Here is an 18,442-nt window from a genome sequence, read left to right on the forward strand (position 1 = left end):
ACTCACACACAGGTCTCCAGTTCCTGCTCCTCCTAAAAGCCCTTCCTAGCAACGGTCAAATCAAGGTTGCCGATGCAACCAGTTGATGGGCAAAAACCCCTAAGTAAGTTACGCAAGCCCCTTAGGGCTCTCAAAGTAACACTTGGGGTGAGGAAGCTGGCCACCTTACAGGTTTCAAAAACACCTCACCATGATACCACTTTCCCTAAGCTGCGGACACAGGGCTAAGGTACCTAATGGGTCCAGGCTATGTCTCCTTTGGTCACTGGCAACCCAGAGCACCAAACTAATTTTGCTTTAAAACTGGACTACTGTATCCAATGTGAGGGGTCACACTGATTATCACATAGAAAAAACAGATTAATACTACTTAATCAATGCTGCCTGGCTGGGAGACAGAGATTTCAAATTTATGGGGCTCTTGGGGGAAGGGGAGTTAATAAAGGGGGTCCCTGAGAAGGAGGTAGGCAGCCCATCTCATGACATGGCTCGGTTACCAGCATAACACAAGCAGGAGCCAGTGCCCAGCTGAGAGCAGAGAAGGTGTTTGCAGAGGCTGCCATGGAAAAGGAACAGACCGTACCCCAGAGTAGCGGAAAATGGGTGTTACAAGCAAAAGCAGAAATAAATACATGAAAATAACACCAACTTAAGGCAATTCTGAACATACTCCACCATATCAAAGAATCATAATGGGGACTTCCCTGGTGGCGCAGTGGTTAAGAGTCCGCCTGCCAAAGCAGGGGATGCGGGTTCGAGCCCTGGTCCAGGAGGATCCCACACGCCGCAGAGCAACTAAGCCCGTGCGCCACAACTACTGAGCCTGTGCTCTAGAGCCCGCGAGCCACAGCTACTGAAGCCCGCGCACCTAGAGCCCGAGCTCCGCAACAAGAGAAGCCACCACAACGAAAAGCCCACATGCCACAACAAAGACCCAACGCAGCCAAAAATAAATAAATAAAATAAATAAATTTGTATAAAAAAAGAAAGAATCATAATGGGAAAGTACGCATAGCTGGTATCAGATTTCTTCCCTCTGTTTTAATAAAGGGAAGGTCTGGGGACCTGTAAGTTGATGGGAAGAGGTCCCACGAGAAGACTGGACACCAGTCTCTTTGAGTTCACAGTTTTGTTAGAATGTTTTTGCTCTGATGATGTTTTGATGGACACACAAAAGCTCTTCCTTCGGTACAGAAACAGGTCCCCTTCACTTCCACTCTGGACCCCCCACCTCCAGTAATGCCCCCTGCCCTCCCTGCCACTTCTCCCGCTGGTCCTCTAGGACACCTACCTACAGCTCTCTGGTGTCTGCCACCTGTCTCTGATCCAAATACCTAGACCTCACACCAACCGACTGTTCCAGTTCTTCCCACCAGCACCTCTAAGGGCCCAGGCCCACTGACACTCGGGCTTCTCCACCCCTTTAGAAGTCTTCTCAAAACAGCCCCTTGTGCCCCGGTGTCCTCCACCCCACAATTCTGCCAGGACCTCACTCTCCTATTACTTAAATAAATGCCTAAAATTCCCGCCCATCCAGAAAGCCCTTCCAGACTGACCACTCGAGAGCTACTCCAGTCGCATCCCTCTCCTGGACAGAGCATTCCCTTCACTCCTCCTGCTAAGCTGAAAGCAAGACCAAACTTGCCTCGCCTCTCCTTCCCCAACAAGACAACTGTCCTTGGAGAACACGTGGTATATCACTGTCTCCTTGTCCACCTGCAAAGTGATTTACCCCTTTTTTACCCCAGGCTTTAGATTATCATCTCCTAGAGGGGAGGGACATGGTTGTGTTCCAGCAAAGCCTGCATCACCTGGATGAAGGGAAATAGGGTATTCGGGTGAATTTCATAGAGGGTTAATAGAGGGTTAGGCAGAACCTTTGTTTCAACTCTCATGATCATAAAACCTATTATAAAGCTTTTTAAGATACATCTGACCACTTCCCAGGCTGAGTAGAGTTAATATAATTTAATCTTTGATTCAGAATCTTGCAGTGCCCCCAGGCTCATGATTCTCTCCTGCTACTGTAATTACAGATGCGGAAGATGTAGAGACTGGGCTGATGGTGGCCTGGAAGCCAATTTCTAGAATCAATCCTTGCTACTACATCTTGTGATTTTCACCTTCCTGAAAGTGGAGCTCAAAAGTAAAAACAAGGGCTTCCCTGGTGGCGTAGTGGTTGGGAGTCCGCCTGCCGATGCAGGGGGTGCGGGCTCGTGCCCCGGTCCGGGAGGATCCCGCGTGCCGCGGGGCGGCTGGGCCCATGGGCCGTAGCCGCTGGGCCTGCGCGTCCGGAGACTGTGCTCCGCAACGGGAGAGGCCACAACAGTTGGAGGACCGCGTGCCGCAAAAAAAAAAAAAAAAAAAGTAAAAACAAAATCCCACTTATCTGGGATGGGATTCTAGTTAAGGGAGGCCCATTGTCATGGTCTTTGTTAAGTGCCTGCCACTGTGGCCCACAATTAGTCACTTAATAAAAGGGTCTCGATGAGGGAATTTGGCAACATGTGATTTTCTACAAATATAAGCTTGGTTTTCATGCAACCATTCATTTCTTTGAAAAATAGGGTCATTCACACACAGGTGTCCTAAATTTCCTTAAATTAAAATCCAACCCTTTACAAGGAATAGCTGTGCTCACATCAAAGCAGCAAAGAAACAGGTGTCCAATCACGGTGAATGAGGAACTCCCAAAGGAACCTACAAATACTAATCAAGGAGCCATAATTCAGGATGCACAAGGCCAGGGACCATGGGAGGCCAGGAAGTGGAGCCACTTCATCCAGTTCCCAGGCTAGGGCTCAGTGGAAGTGGTCTGCCTGGGCTCAAGGCAGACCCAGTCTAAGCCCAAATCCCAAACTCATTACAATCTGAACTAATTCTCTGTGTCCGGCAACATCCCACATGAACTGGTCCCTGAAACTACTGACAGTCATTTCTCCAATCCCTAAAGGGCCACTCTGCCACCACTATGACTGCTGACTCCTCTGCATTGGCAGGACTCTCATGGGAAGAGAATGCCCTCCCCATCCAAAGACTGCCCATTTCTGAAAGCCCAGCCCAAGTCCTCACGCATAGGTCTTTCCCAGTGACCTATGGGAAACAACAACCAGTGACCACATTGAACTTTACCTTGAACTTCCCGGGAGTCCATGGACAGACTTCAGGAGGTATGTGAACTTGAACGGGAAAAAAAATTACATCTTCATTTTCACGAACCTCTAAGTTAACTGTTCCTTAATTGTGAATGTAGGCAAGCATCATGGTAATGTTTCCAGGACCTGTGACTGTCACAATACAAATCATACATACTTTCATATCACATCACAGTGGATGCAGATACCTCAAAATATCATTTTCACCCTTCACTACGCAAAATTACGTACTTGTTAGATCTGCTGGTAGATCTTGTTATTAATGGGTTATTAAAGAAGCACATTGCTGTATCATAATTTTAAATATTTTGATGGCAGCATTTCAATATAATTGATTTTCTCTGTTATCCTAAGTTTTTATTTATGCATTTGAGAATGTTATCCTAAGAAGGGGTCCATAGGCTTCACCAGGCTGCCAGAAGGATCCATGGCACAAAAAAGGTTAAGAACCCCTGGTCAGTGGAGTAAAAGCACGAGCTCTATAGCCAGACAACCTGGATTCAAATCCAGGCCCTGCCAATTTCTAGCTCTTTCCCTTTGAGCACAATGATTTGAACTCCCTGAGCCTTGAATTTCCTCATCTTGATCGAGGGAGTCAACATAGAAACAACACCTACCTTGTGAAACCATTCATTCATCAAAAATTTAACTGAATACCTACTTCGTGCCAGGCACAAGGCTGAGTTCTGGGGCTACAGTAATGAACTGGACAGAGATGGTCCCTAAGCACTTTATACGGAAGATCATGCTCTATAAAGTGTCTGGCTGTGATTGGCACATAAGCATTCTATAAACACTACAGTACCACTGTTAAAACCACAATATTGAGCATTCAATTGTATGCTGATTTGCGTTGCTTCCCAGGTAACAAGTGTTGGTTCATCTAGCTCAAGCCTTCCCAAAAAGGCTTCCTGGAGGCCCGGGGCGGGGCCTCATACTCAGAGGGGCAACTTGTTAGATGCAAAAACACAGGATTTGAACCAAATGGTCCTGATTTCAAAACCCTGTTCTGCCACTTCCTAGCTTTGTAACTGTGCCAGAGACCAAGAGCTGTCCCCCGCAAAATTCTGTCCTCTCCTTCCCCTACAATAATAGAGCCCCAGTTTTGGCTGGATACTTAGAATTAAGGATGACATTTCCCAGCCTCTGTTGCAGCAAAGTATGGTCATGTGATCAAGTTCTAACCAATGGGGATATAAGCAGAAGCAATGTGTGCACGAGGTCATGCCCTTCACCAACCCTTTTCCTCCTTCGTAATGGTTGGGACTAGCACAGCCATCTTGGACCACGAGATGACCTTGGGAATAGAGGCATGCACTTGGAACAAGACAGAAAGGACCTGGACCCCCACCCCTGTGGAGCATCATTTCAAACCATTTCAGGCAAGTTCCTTAACCTCCCTGGACCTCAATATCCCCATCTACGAAAGAATGATAATATAAGGTGCCTAGCTGGCAAGACTGAGGATTTAATGAGATAGGACTTGCTTCACAGTAAGGACTAGAGTTAGGAGACGTGGTAGTACTGTTATTCTCTTGCTGCAATGACAAATGGAGGGGATTGGGACATCTTAACACAGCCCTGGGTGCCCAGGGGTGGCTCAATGATTCACACAGTTGAAAGGCATCTTAGGAAGCCTAGTCCTGACAAGAATTCCCTTCTCTGGCACCCTTGTCAAATGGTCCCCAGAAAAGGGAAGGGCACTGCCTCTGGGACAACTGTGGGGACAGTGGTGTTTCTTCATCCGTAAATCACGATCTTCATCCTCTTCCTTCCAAACCCTTCCCCCGACTACCCCAGGCCACCTCGCTGCTCTCCACTTCCTCCTCCTTCTCCTCTGCCTTTGATCACCCAGTCCTGCCTCTGAGCTCACTCCCCCCAGAACATCAAAGTCTCTTTCAATCCCTTTTGGAAGCACCCTCTGGCCTCTCCCCTAAGAAGCCTTCCCTAACTAACTGGGAAGGTCGTGATCACTTCCTCAGTCCCAACCTATTCAAACAAGAGGCTTTTCAAACTCTACGAACAAATTTCTCTCCCACTGGAGAAGAACACAGATGACCATCTGACATCCACAAGTTCTCTGTGTTGAGCCAGGGATGTCCCCATCACTTACGTTTTTCATTGCTAACACTTTCAAAGCTATTTCATCTTGTTTGCCACATCAGCACTGGTCTGGAAGGCCTAACTCCTCATGGTTATGCAAAATCGAAATCTGCCTTATGTGCCTACAGCTTATATTCAACTCCCCTGATTATTCCCTTCCTGCTCTTGCAGACACAAATGCTATTGTCTCCCCCACAGTGCTGTCACCTTCCCATGTCCCTGTCACTCACACAGGCTGCTCCCTGCCCCGGGCCTAGGCACAGACACAACCACCCCCTTCTCTCCTCATTCCCTCTTTCACACTCAAGCCACGTCCACACCAGCCCCTGTTCTTTACTCATCTTCTGCCCCGCCGGCTCCATCCATTCTCAGTAGCGGAGACTCTACTATCCTCTTGGCTCAACCAAGCCCATGCTTAAGACCGCTTTCGAACTGGAATAAGGGTGGCCATGGCAGCTGATGGTTGCCTAGTTGGGTGGGGCACCCAGAGCTGCAACAGGACGAAACAAGACACGGTGGTCGAGAGGGCAGGAATCGGTACCCAAGCAGGCAGAAAAGGAGGAACCTGATCCAAGTCCTAGACATCGGTAACGGAAGGGAGCGGAAAGCACGGGTCTGATGATGTCAAGGGAGTCACAAGCATCTCAGATCTACCCTGTACGCCCCTCACATATTGTCACAGGGTTTTCTCAAATTGCCACTTCTGGAGGCTGGCAGCACCTGTATCAGTCTCACTTTGCAGAGCACTTAAACTGGTCCTACTTTTTACATACAAAATTTTATTCCAAGCGTGTGACCCATCCGGACACAAAACCTTGAGAGTCTCTGCTATTTTCAATTCACATTACACATTAATTTTCATTACACAGCCAGAATGCTGACACATGAATCTGATCACACCAGATCACAAGCAAGAAATAAGACCCCAACCTGGGTTCTGCTCCCTCCACAAAGACCTTCTAGTCTCCAAGGTTAACAAAGTAGTAGCGAGGCCCCCTCCCTGCCATGCTGCCAGCCATCGAGTGGTAAGAAAGGGCGAGATTTCACCAGTGGGGATCAAAAACCCAGGCATGTCCAGAGTTCTAAACCTCCCCACTCTCACCCAGGTGTGCTCTTCGGCTGCCGTTCCCCTCTGACACCACCTTGACACTCATTTTCCTCCGTGGCACCTGTTTATACTTGAGGTTGGGAGTGGAGGAAAGATACTAGCGCCCAGTGCCAGGGCTCCACTCCAGGGTGGCCCAGAGGGTGAACAGAAGGGGAACCAGCCAGCAGCCTTACATTTCTGGAGCAGCCAGGAGAAACAAAAGGCACAAATGTCACATTGCCTTGTTTGCCCATTGGTGATTCCTTCTCCTGCCCTGGGCCCCACCCACCCTTCCACTCAGCCCTCTTTCCCGCCTTAGCCACACCATCAACCCCATGCCCAAGCCTCCTGGAGGGCTCGCCTGTTGGTCCTCTTGTATCCACATGAATCGCTAATTACTGATTTAAACCCACACACTAAGTGAATGACAAATACCAATACAATACTTAGGACTGGCGAATGGAAAGCTACCTGTCTTCTTGACTCTGCCTGAGCATACAGGAGACACAGACACTGTATCCTGACCCACATCTGAACAGAAGACTGACTAAACTTGCCGCCAGACTGGGTGTCCCTGTGAGCGCTGAGGAGGGGAGGGCAGAGCTGACAGTGATGAACTCACACACCGGTTCTCCAACTCAGCTCCACACTGGAATTGTCTAGGAGAGCTAAAAGACTCATGCCTGGGTCACCTTCCCAGAGAACCTGGTTTAATTGGTCTGGGGCCGCTGCCTGGACATCGGGATTTTTTAAAGCTCCCCCAGTGATTCTAACATGCTCCCAAGTTTGAGAACCACTGATGGCTCATACTTACGTGCTCCCGACATTTTTCAAAGCAGTCAAGACCTTCAGGACACCTTATAGCCTTTAACTGTCAAGATAGCCCTTGGCGGTACACCCCATTTTACTGTGATTCAGACGTCAATCATAGTCAGACTGAGATCTGAACTCAGGTTCTCCACCGCAAAGTCCACTCCTTTTCCACTCTTCTGTGAACTCTTCTTGCAAGGGTGTAGACAACAAATGAAAGCAATCTCCACTGCCACTAAGTCACAAGTAAGTCCCATAAATGCAAGACACCTAGATGTGGAGATGCAAACACCACAAGCAGCAGTGATAACCTCTTCTGAATGCAGGGGACTGAGCTGAACCCAGAGGGCAGCGGGGTGTGCTCACGTGCGAGGTCTAAGGCAATGGAGGGAGAAGATGCATCAAATCCCGGGCAGGGAGCTTATCCTAGACCCAAGATGTGTCCTGAGATACCACACTTAAGAGTAAGACAGCATTCAGTGGCATGGAAAGCACTGTTGAATGGGAGAATGTCGGGCAAAGGGGGGGACTCTTCAATGGGAGGGAATCTTAAGAGAGGTGTCAAGGGTTCACCTCTCAGGCCCCAGTTTCTCCATCCCGATCTAACCATCCTAACCTTCTGTGGGGTCACAAAACCCAATCCTAGCACAGCCCCTACCAGGCACCACTCCTCCAGTCTCTCTTCCCCCCAGAACTACAATCTGAGCTTCTTTGGTGAGGGGACATATGACTAGACCCTCAAACATTTTTAGTCTACTGATCACTTAGGTAGGGCAAAGCATCCCTTCAACCCCTATTCCACCCATGCTTACTTCCCCCTCAAAAAAACCAAAAAACAAACAAACAAAAAAAACCATCGTTATCACCAAACCAACTTTCCTGAGAGTGGAAATAACGCTGCCACTTCGGATGGGATTAGGAACTGATGTGGACTGACACAGACATGAAGCCACTGAAGCACCATGTTTATAAAATACAAGAAACCAATCCACGATCCACATGGAGTCCCTAAAGCGTCGACATAGATGGGGGACCCCACGGCGGGGCCCGGGACAGACACTTAAGGACAGCAAATGTTCCTTCTTAAAGACAACAAACGATGGGCCACCTTTCCTCCTGGGTCAGAAATGGGGCTCTATTCCAACCTGTGACACACACCGCTGCCTCCCGGGGTCCCCCAAAGCCGAGTGTTGATGGCAAAGAACCACAAGGAATTACAGGAACCAAGAGCAGGTGAAACTTTCACATCGATCGCGCTGCTAAGCAGCAGCCACTTACCCAGCACAGCCAGACAGCTCAGCACTGGGAGAAAGCACTTCATGTCGGCAGCTGAGAGGAGACACAACACAGGGCGCTTCCTCTTCTCCCAGCACTTAATCTCTCATTTCTGGCAATCCACTTAGAGCTCCAGAAGACAGTTTTGGAAACAGAACTTAACTCAGGGAATGAGAACAGGTTAAAGAGCTCAGCAGGAGGGAGTGGGGGAGGGGCGGCGGGTGGCAAGTGTTAAACTCCCCTAGGCTAAAGGAAGGGTCCAAAACAATTCGGACGGCGCTGGAGGCTCGTGCCACATCCTGTGCCTTGTGGTTTCCACTGTAATTGTAGATTGCGGTGGATTAATCCTCAAGGAAAAGGAAAGAAAGAGTCTGAGAAAATCCTTTCATCCACTGATTATACAGAAATGTCCTTGGCTTCGCAGTGAAGGTGTCTGTAATCTCCCTCATTCGGATTCCCCAAAGGGAACGGGGCAGGTTTTGTCAAAACCTTTGACAGCCAAATCGCCCTGGTCGGCATCGACTGCTCTGGGTTTCTTCATCAAAAAGTCCGTCTCCACGCATGATGGTGGATCACGGGGCTACCACCTGCCCCAGACCTGCCCGCAACACACGAAGCAAGTTGGCGTTCGTTCGGCAGCCCTGAAGCGGTCCCACAATGCCAGCAGCTCTCTAAAACAAACACAACAGAGATTTATCAAAGGCAAGCACGGCCGCCGCAAAAGCGAGAGGGGCTGAGCGCCAAGCTGGTCCGGGCACCTGGTCCTGGACCAGGACGGTCAACCTTTGCAGTCTGACCTTGGCCAAGTCGCCACCTTAGCCTCCACTTCAGTTTCCCCGCACAGAGCCGAGCAATTGTGGGAAGCCCGATTGTTCCTGCAATACTTTCACCAAATGCTTCACTCCTGGGAATTCCTTCCGCCTCCCACCGAGCCCCGGCGCCGCGGGTAGCCCCACCCTCCGCGGGGGCAAATCGGGAAGAGGCTCCGAGGTGGGGCCGCCACTCCCCGTTCCACCCCCGGCCCTCGCCCCAACGTGGGAGCTGTGCGCGCGCCGCGTCCCAGGTGGCCCCGCTATTGTTTTACCTCTCCGGGTGTTTATTTTTCGCTGATTGGAAAGAAAAGAGAAGGAGGGAGAAGGGAGCCCGGGGCTCCGCTTTCGCTGCCAGGGGAGGGGTCTCAGGCCGACCCCCTGAGCGGAGCCGCAGCCGGGCCCACCGCCGCCCCTCCCACCGCCCTACCCCCGGGCTCCGGCTCCCCTCGCTGCCGCCCTCCCCGCGCCGCGCGCGCGGTCGCCGGATACCGACCTCGCCGCCGGCCCTCTCCCTTCGCGCGTCGGTCCGTCGGTCCGTCTGTCCCGGCGCACGCCTCTAGGGACGCGCCACCTCCTCTCTCTGCTCCGGCAGCGGCACCGGCGGCCGCGCTCCGGCCCCTCCCCAGTCCCCGCCCCCTCCACCCGGCCCGTTGCACCCGGGCCAGCCGAGCGCGGGGCGAGGGCGGTGGCCTCGGCTAGAGGCACCGCCCCCGGGCCCGCCCCTTCCCCCCAACCCCGGGGGCCGGGCGGCCGCGCTGGGGGCCGGGCGGGGGCTCAGGGTGCGGCTGGTGGAGCCCCGCCCGCACCTGCGGGTAGCAATGGCCCACCGAGGACCTGGGCGCAGCTGGCGTGGGGGCCGGGCAGCGCCGAAAGTTAATCAGGGGGCTCACACGCAGACTAGCCGGCCGCGGGCTGGATGCACAGGCCCTTCCCAAAGCCCAGCAAAGGACCCCTGAGCCTGGAAGAAGGCGGACCGAGAGCGCGTCCCCTCTCTGGGAAACAAAAACAAAGCCCTCTGCAGGAGCCTTGAATCTGTTCATATAGTAGAACCCCACATTGCACTTCACTCTAAGACAGAATTTCCTAGACGTTGAGACTGAATTGGACTCTGGAAACAGTCTGGCTTCTAACCCCGGCTCTTCCACTTCCCTGCTGCAGACCTTGGTCGAGTTACTCAATAGCCCTGTGCCTCAGTTTACCCACCTGTTATATGAGGAAATGGCCTATGCTTAATAGGGATATATGAGATGTCCATGGCGCACTTGTAAAACACTTAGGATGGTGCCTGCTACATCTTAAGCACTCAGTAAATGCAAGCTATAATTATTTTATGAGGAACACTCGTATCCAAGCAAGTGCATTTTCATGCATTCAATACTTGTCTAACACACGCATGTACTGAGTAAGCACAGACCCGAGGTAACCAAGGTAGAATAGGACAGTCCTGCCCTCCTGGAGCTTGCAGTCTAGTAAGGAAACCATAAAACAGGTATGGCAGGAAAAGAACAGTGTTGAGGAAGCACATGCAAGGCCTCTGACCCTGTGTTGTGGGGTCAGGGCATGAGGAGGAGGGGGGGTTGATCAGATCAGTCCAGGTGCCGGGAAGGCTTCTCAGAGGAAATGAAAACTAGGTAGAATCCAAAAGAGCAGAAGGAGGCACCAGGGGGAGAGAGAGGAGGAAGGGGAGGACTCACAGGCCCTGGAATCAGTATCCTTGAAGGCCCGGAGCGGAGAGAGAGAGTGGCCCAGGTAGGGGATCAGAGATCTCTGTTGGGCCCAAATTAGTCTGTAAGAAAGAAGTGGCAAGAAACGAGCAGAGAAGAAACCAGGTGTCAGAACCTGAAGGGCTTTGTACGATGTGTTAAGGGGTGTGGACTTTAGCCCAGAGCCATAGCAAAGCCCCTGCAGATTTTGAGTAAGGCAGTATTGTTATCAGAAGTACATTCTAGAAAGCCCACTCTGGCCTAGGTGTGGAGGATGGATGGGAGGGGAGTTCTACAGGAGGCTCGACATCTGCAGACGAGAGATGATGGTGACCAGGACCACAGAAGTAGCAACAGGGAGGGAGAGGAATGAGCAGGTCAGGAGCTAGGCTCTGTGGAGTGCCAGGTTGAGGGTGAGGCATGGAACAGAAAAACCAGGGCAACCTCAGCAACTGAGATCACAGTACATAGGATCAGATTGGATGTATTGAGCTTGAGATGCTCAAGAGGCATGCAAATGAAGATGTCCAAAATGTAATTGGGGTGGGGGGTAAGGGTAGAGCGGAGTTCAGAAGTCAGAAAGGTGCTGTGGCTTTGTAAGGTATTTTCCACCCCACTGGACAGTGTGATGGTGACAGTATTTAGTGAAGAGATAGTCTGATAATTCACTGATACCCAGAAAAAAAAAAAAAAGTTAATTACCCCCTCCCTTCACCAGGGTGCAGGGCAATGAAGGTCATGCTATGGGGATGCAAAAATAACTAAGGGGTCTTATTTGCCCTCACCCCTCTCTCTTGGCTATAAATTTCTTGTGGGCAGGATCTGCCCTTTAATTATCATTTACCCCAAACAGCTCTTGACATTGTGATCTGCATACAATAATTACACTATTAATACTTCAACCAAATTGAATTAAATTAAATATTTATCACATCTGCCAAGTGTTGTATTGAAAATCTCTTCTTGTGTTTAATATTACCTCTTTCCCCCAAGACAACCCTGACTCCGGCATCTCTCACTTCTCCTTATCTGCTAGACCCCTTCCTTTATTTATTGAGCGTCTATTATGTGCCAAGAAAACGCTCTGCTCTCACTCGTGGTGCTTACATTCTCACGGGAAACACAGACAATGAGACAAAGAGATATATGGCATAATGTGACATATTCTGAGGAAAACTGGGATAAGGGAATATGCACGTATGTGTGTGGGGTTAGGAGGAAGATTCTGCTCTAAGTAGGCGGTCAGGGAAGGTCTCACAAAGGCAGTGACATCTGAGCTGAGATCAAATTAGAAGGAGTGAGTGAGCCCCGGATATTTCTAGAGGAAGAGCATTCCAAGCTTAAGGAAGAGCAAGCACAAAGCCCCTTAACATGCTCTGATAATAGAAGGTGTGTTAGTGTGCCTGAAACGGCATAGGAGGGAAGGAGAAGGAGAAATATGATCAGGGAAGTCGCAAAGGCAAAATCCTGTAGGACTTTGCAGGCTTGGGGGCAGTCTGGTGTGGGGGGGACTACAGTGTTGGGAGATAGGAGTGGAAGAGGCACACTGAAAAGGTGACAGAGGATAGTGGCTCAGACTAGGGTGGTAGAGATACAGGTTGTGAGAAATGGGTGGCGTCTGGAAGCATTTTAAAAGTAGATTCAATGGAATTTTCTGGAGAACTGGATATGGAAGGGGCGAGAAAGAGGAGAGTCGAGGATTCTTCCAGAAGATCCACATCAGACTGCAATGGAGCTCTCAGCCCCACCAGGCTGCCCAACCCCTTCTCCAAGACCACGCTTCCCAAGCATGCAATCCCCAGTCCTCTGCCCAGGCCACTTCCTGCATCTTTGAACCCTGTACTCAATTATCCCTTCTCAGTTCTTTCCTTCTCAACCCACCCCACCTCCTACCACCTAGACCCCTGGCATCCGTCTGGATGATCTGTCAACCCTGGACTTCCCCAGATACGTTATGGCTGGTTCCCAGCCTAGTATCTTTCCTATTTCCACATTGATATTCAAAGAGCTGTGCTGTCAGGCGGGGAGAGTAAAGTACAATTAAAAGGATGCCTCTGCCCTTCGGACAGAGGAGCAAGTGCATGAAGTAAGTGCTGAACAGTGGCCCTTTCAGGAGATCATCCACAGGCCGAGAGAGACTCAAGTCACAAGGGAGGGGGAAGCACCCAAGGAGAAGAGGGGACAGGAGTCCCCAGTCAGCAAATGCCTGGTGCCCAGGCTGAACATTAGCAACTTGCTTCAAAACATCTTACGCTGGAATGTTGACGCCTCTCCTGGACTGGTCTGGAATCGGGTGGATAGTTTGAGTGTTTTGGAAAACTCAATCTTCTCCCTCGGGGAGTCAAACGAAGAAGCCTACGGAAGCACAGCTCCAGCAAAGCGCTGCACTCGAAAGCAAAGATCCAATATTGCCTGATTTTCCTACTTTTCAGGAAAAGCAGTAGATCCAGACGTTCACTGAATTCTTCCTAATTTTATTTGTTGGAAGCTATTTATTTGTTGGAATGAACACTCTTGGGGGACAACAGCACAGAATTTCTTTGTGGATAAATATGGCCAAGTGGTTCTATCTGTTTTGACATCTCCAGGCCTGTTGTGGCTGCAATCGAAAGACTAATATAAAACCACAAGTGACAGAAAGTTCTATTTTTTAAAAAAGGAAAAAAAGGAAGGGGGCATTAACCTCATTCTCTGTTGTCAGCTGAAAGAAAGTGGAGGGCAAGGCATTTTGCCTAAAGATAGCCTGACACTGTGTGCTCACAGTGTTAATTGCTCCTAATGCATCTTGAAATACTGGGTGGAAATAGCAATGCCTTCACTAAACAGCCAAGTCAGAGCTCAAAGTGCCACTAAACAATCTTCCTGGTAGAAGCTTCCTTCTTGGTGATTACCCTCCTGTGCGGGCGAGGATCCCCAGAGCTGAAGACTAGGAATTGCTTACTCAGGATACCGTCTGTCTTTAAAAAATATAGAGTTGACTCTTATATATTGAGACGGCGTGTGAAGGGGTAGGCCCCTTAAGCTTTCCCCACAGGTGGGTGCTCAGAACCCAAGGGGTGTCATCTAGCGTTAGAGAAGGGTCTGGACTTGCACCCACCCGCACGTGGAACTCTGAAGGCTGGTTCATCTGGGATGAAAAGTAAGATTCATTCAGCGAACATTCTCTTTCCTCCACAAAACCCCACAGCTGTGCTCGCTTATTCTCCGGCTGACAGAGAACAGTGGACCTGGAGAAGGGTGCTTGGGTTTGTATGATCTGCACTTGCTGACACTCAACTCTGGTCAAGTTACTTCACCTCCTTCACCCTAGGTTTCTGGTTTGTAAAAAGGGATTGCAATAGCATCTGCTGTCGCAAGGAGCTTGTGAGGATTAAACGAGCTGATATGTAGAAAGAGCTTAGCAAAATGTCTGGTACTTAGTTCTCAGTGCTCATTAGCTATTCTCTTCACTGATTATAAACCTCACACAGTCCAAGGAGCCGGGAACCAGGAGCCAGAAATTCGAGCTTTCAGTCCAGGCTCTGCTGCCTACGCTGTCTTTTGACCTCTCTGGACCCAAGTTTCGTCTTCTGTAAAATGGGGTTGGTCAGATGAGTCAGAAGGTCCCAAACTGCTGTGCTTGAATTACTCCAGAAGCATTAAAATCCAGATTCCCAAGCCCCATCCCAGAAGATTCAGTCTCCAAGCATCGGCGTGAGACTGGACTAAATGAGTTCTCAGGGCTCTTCCAGCTCAAAATTTTATGACGGATCTTTCCATCATAAATGGAAATTCAAGATCCAACTCCTCTATCCAAGTCCATTTCTGATTTTGATTGGGAGGACCCTCAACTACAATAACATGTCACCGAGATCAAAAGAATTAGAAGAACCCATCATTTCCACCACTATTCCATTCTAAGCTTAGTCCTGACCGTGTCAAGAGGCTTACCATCCTTCCCACCCCAAGCCTTGAGCATCTCATTGCTCTTCATTCCTCCTTTCCAAAATCTCAGCAAGTCCTAATTTTTTTGTTTGTTTGTTTAAACCCAACAACAGCCTTAGATGGGCTTCTTACACCCAACTCTGGCTCAGCACCTGTGCTCTTCTCTCTCTGCACTCTCTCCCTTTGCTAAAGAATGGAAATAACCCAGAGCCTCTGGGTAGGCAAGGATTTTGAGCTCAGGCTGAACACTGTGGCACTTGTCATGTTGGAGTGATTCCTCTGAGTTAGACTGGCTGACCCCAATCTCTCTCTCACTCTCTCAGTGTCCCAGGGCAGCCGGGCCGGCGGCCAGGGCTGGCTGCCACTTTCAACCATGCTGTTGCCCAGGTGGAAGACTCTTAAGAATTTGGCTTGGCCTCTCTTGTAAAAAAAAGAACATTAGTTTGATCATAGAGCCTCCGACCTCCTACAGGGGAAGGTGTGTCACCATAGACCTAAGATTCTAAGGATTAAGCAACCATGAGCTTAGAGCGGAACAGAGCCTTCTGGATGTGGAGGTGCTCTTTCTGAGACATCTGTTACCCCACTGATCACCCAGCCTGTCTGGCCTGGTCTGGCTGGCATGTTGCCTGTTCCTATAAAAGAGTGCAAAGACATTGGCCAATCTCACCTAAATATATATGGGCCCGGCTGACAGTTTCCAAAAGTTCACTTTGAAGTTAATTATTTGGAACTCAGAACACAATTCCCCATAAGAGTAAGATAATAAATGGTGATTATATTTCTAGGCTGACACACAAGTCTATTTAACCCTTTATATGCTTAAAATACTACATATTTAAGAGGAAAAGAGCAGTCAGCCAGCAATACAGTTGAAACACCAGTGATTAAGTAATACTGAAAAATAACATTGGGACAGGATTGTTTTTTTAATGTAACAAATATTTAGTTAACATAAAGCACTGTTCTATGCCCTGAAGTGCTGGAGAAAGCAGGCATGCTTCCTATCCTCGTAGAAGTTGCACTGTGTTGATTCTTCTGTTCATTGTCTGTCTTTTCCTGAGCTTCCTGAGAAGCTCCCTGTGGGCCAGAATCTGGTCAGCCTTGTCCTCTAGTGTATGCCAATGCCTAGCAAAATGCCTGGCGCAAAGAATGTGCTCAGTAAATAAATATTTGTGGACTTGGCTTCACGTCATCTGGATGCGACAGGAGACCTGGAGCCTAGAACTTCCATGAAAGGAGTTGCAGACTGCAAGCGGCACCAGGCACCTTCTAGAAGCAAATGAAAATCCTCTCAGGAGGGAGATCCTATTATGATTCTACAAAGAAATTTCCAGCATATAATCATATATAACCAGGAAATAAGACAGTATGAGTGAGAACCAGTAGAAACTGCAGAAAACTAAAACAGGCCCACACATCCTTAAGATATCGGAGTTATCTGACACAGCCAATAGAATAACTACGTGTACTAAAATTCAAACTGGAAAATTTTGTCAGAGAACTGGAAGCTGTAGAAAGATCTAGAGGAAGAGTATTCCAGGCTGAGAGGAAAACATGTGCAAAGGCCCTGAGACACATTTGAGGGAGAGAAGGTCAGTGTGGCAGAAGCAGAGTGAGCGGGGGAGAGAGAGAGTGGTGGAAGGTGAGTTCAGGAAACAAGGCAAAGGCAGATCATGTGAGGAGGGGAATTTGGGTTTTATTCCATGTGTCAAGGCAAACCATTGGATGGCTTACAGCATTAAAGTGACATGACTTACTTTACTTTTTTAAAAGGCCAATCTGGCTGTTGTATAGGAAATAGGCTACAGGGACGCAAAAGTAGAAGCAAGAAGACGAATTAGTAGATCATTGCAAGGTCCAGGTGGGAGATGATGGAGGCTTAGACTAGGGTGGTGGTGATGGAGGTGGTGAGAAGTGAATTCAGGATATACTTTGAAGAGGGAGCTGACAGCTCTTCCTGATAGATAGGACATGGGGTATGGGAAAAAGGCCAGAATAGCTCACCGCCCCTGTGTACTCTCTCTATGACCCCGTTCTCCCCCAGCCCCCGCATGGTCTCTACTTCTCTCTCTCAGTAGACAGCTTCCTAATGGTAATTTTCAGCCCAGTCCTTTTTTCTGAGCTTTACCCCTATGGAGCAAACCGCCTTTTGAGACCTTAGACTAAACATGCCCAAAACTTAGCTCGTCATTTTTCCCTCTAAACTTTTTTTTTTTTTTTTTGAGGTACGCGGGCCTCTCACTGTTGTGGCCTCTCCCGTTCCGGAGCACAGGCTCCGGACGCGCAGGCCCAGCAGCCACGGCTCACAGGCCCAGCCGCTCTGCAGCATGTGGGATCCTCCCAGACCGGGGCACGAACCCATGTCCCCTGCATCGGCAGGCGGACTCTCAACCACTGCACCACCAGGGAAGCCCTAAACTATTTTTTTTCTCCTCAATTTCCTATCTCAGTTAATGATACCACTTTTCACTGGACAAATCAGAACCTTGGGACTAATTTTAGACTTCTCACTTTCCAGGTCCAAGTGGTAACAGGGACTGGCGACTCTACCTCCTTCCTTAACATCTTTCAAAGTTGTGTGCTCCTTTCTGTTTTCATGGCTTCTGCCCTTGCTCAGGCTCCATCACCCCTTTCTAGACTCTTGTCATGGTTTCCCACCTGGTCTCACTCCCAGCCCATGCATCCTTCTAAAGTACACATCTTTCTAAAGTGCAGGTGGAACCCTTCTGGAGCTTCCAATTGCTTACAGAAGATTCAGACCCCTTAGAATGGGTTACTGGCCTCTCCTCCAATACCCCCATCCCCACGCCCGCCCTGGAGCCATTTCCAACTTCTCTATGCCCTTGATGCTTCCCACTATGATATGATCTGGTCTCACCCAGTTACCTGTGGCTTCCTGGATGCGCCTTTATATATGCCGTCATCTGCCAGGTATGCCCTTTCTCCTCCCACTACCATCAAACGCTCACCCTTCTAGTAGGAACAGTTGAAGCATCAGCTTCTCTATGAAGCAGACTTCCTCCCCTCTCCTTGCTTGCCTCCTCCCAGCACTGAGTTCATCATCTAGGAAAGCTCTGTGTAGACCTCTAGGCTAGCGCTTTTCCACTGATTAAGGTTATGTGTTTACTTGCGTATTTTGTCTAACGAGTTTCTTGAGGTCAGAGACTGTCTGATAGAACTGTGTCTTCCCCTCTCTGCATTGAGCCTGGCACCTAGCTGGCATTCAACTAAAGCTCTAGTGGCTAGGTGAAGGAGTGGTCATGCGAATACCCCGGACTGTATCCTCTAGCCCACAGAGTGGACCCCCAGCCCCTGAGCTCCAGGAAGCCACGGCAGCCAGGGGTTGGGGCATTTCATGAGTTTTATTCTGGGTGACTTTATCCATGGCATCTGCTTCTCTGCCCAGCTGCTCTGGATGGATGGTCCCTGCAGACAAGTAGGAGGTCAAATTTTTTGTTCCTATTTGTGCCCAAGAGCCTTCCTTTTTAGTTCCATCCACAAAGTCCCCAGGCAAGGGACATATGCCGTCCACCACCCCTGCCCATCTCCCTGGGATCCCCAGGTTCCACC

At 49.5% G+C, this 18,442-nt stretch overlaps 1 protein-coding gene across 7 annotated transcripts in view; it reads right to left on the reverse strand.

Annotated features, from left to right (window-relative positions):
- Positions 1 to 9,875, reverse strand: part of IGSF3 (immunoglobulin superfamily member 3) — a 98,862-nt gene extending 88,987 nt beyond the window's left edge. For 3 of the 7 annotated variants that reach the window (XM_027091041.1, XM_027091040.1, XM_027091042.1), the window contains exon 1: positions 8,434 to 9,221. In XM_027091041.1, the coding sequence (XP_026946842.1) occupies positions 8,434 to 8,476 (43 nt within the window). In that variant the 5' untranslated portion in view covers positions 8,477 to 9,221. The other 4 variants (XM_027091043.1, XM_027091038.1, XM_027091039.1 and 1 more) reach the window with 4 other exon arrangements.
- Positions 9,876 to 18,442: the final 8,567 nt, after the last annotated feature.

Source organism: Aethalodelphis obliquidens, unplaced genomic scaffold (assembly GCF_003676395.1).
Source record: "Aethalodelphis obliquidens isolate GAN/ISIS:26980383/991018 unplaced genomic scaffold, ASM367639v1 scaffold70, whole genome shotgun sequence".
Lineage (NCBI taxonomy): Eukaryota > Metazoa > Chordata > Mammalia > Artiodactyla > Delphinidae > Aethalodelphis > Aethalodelphis obliquidens.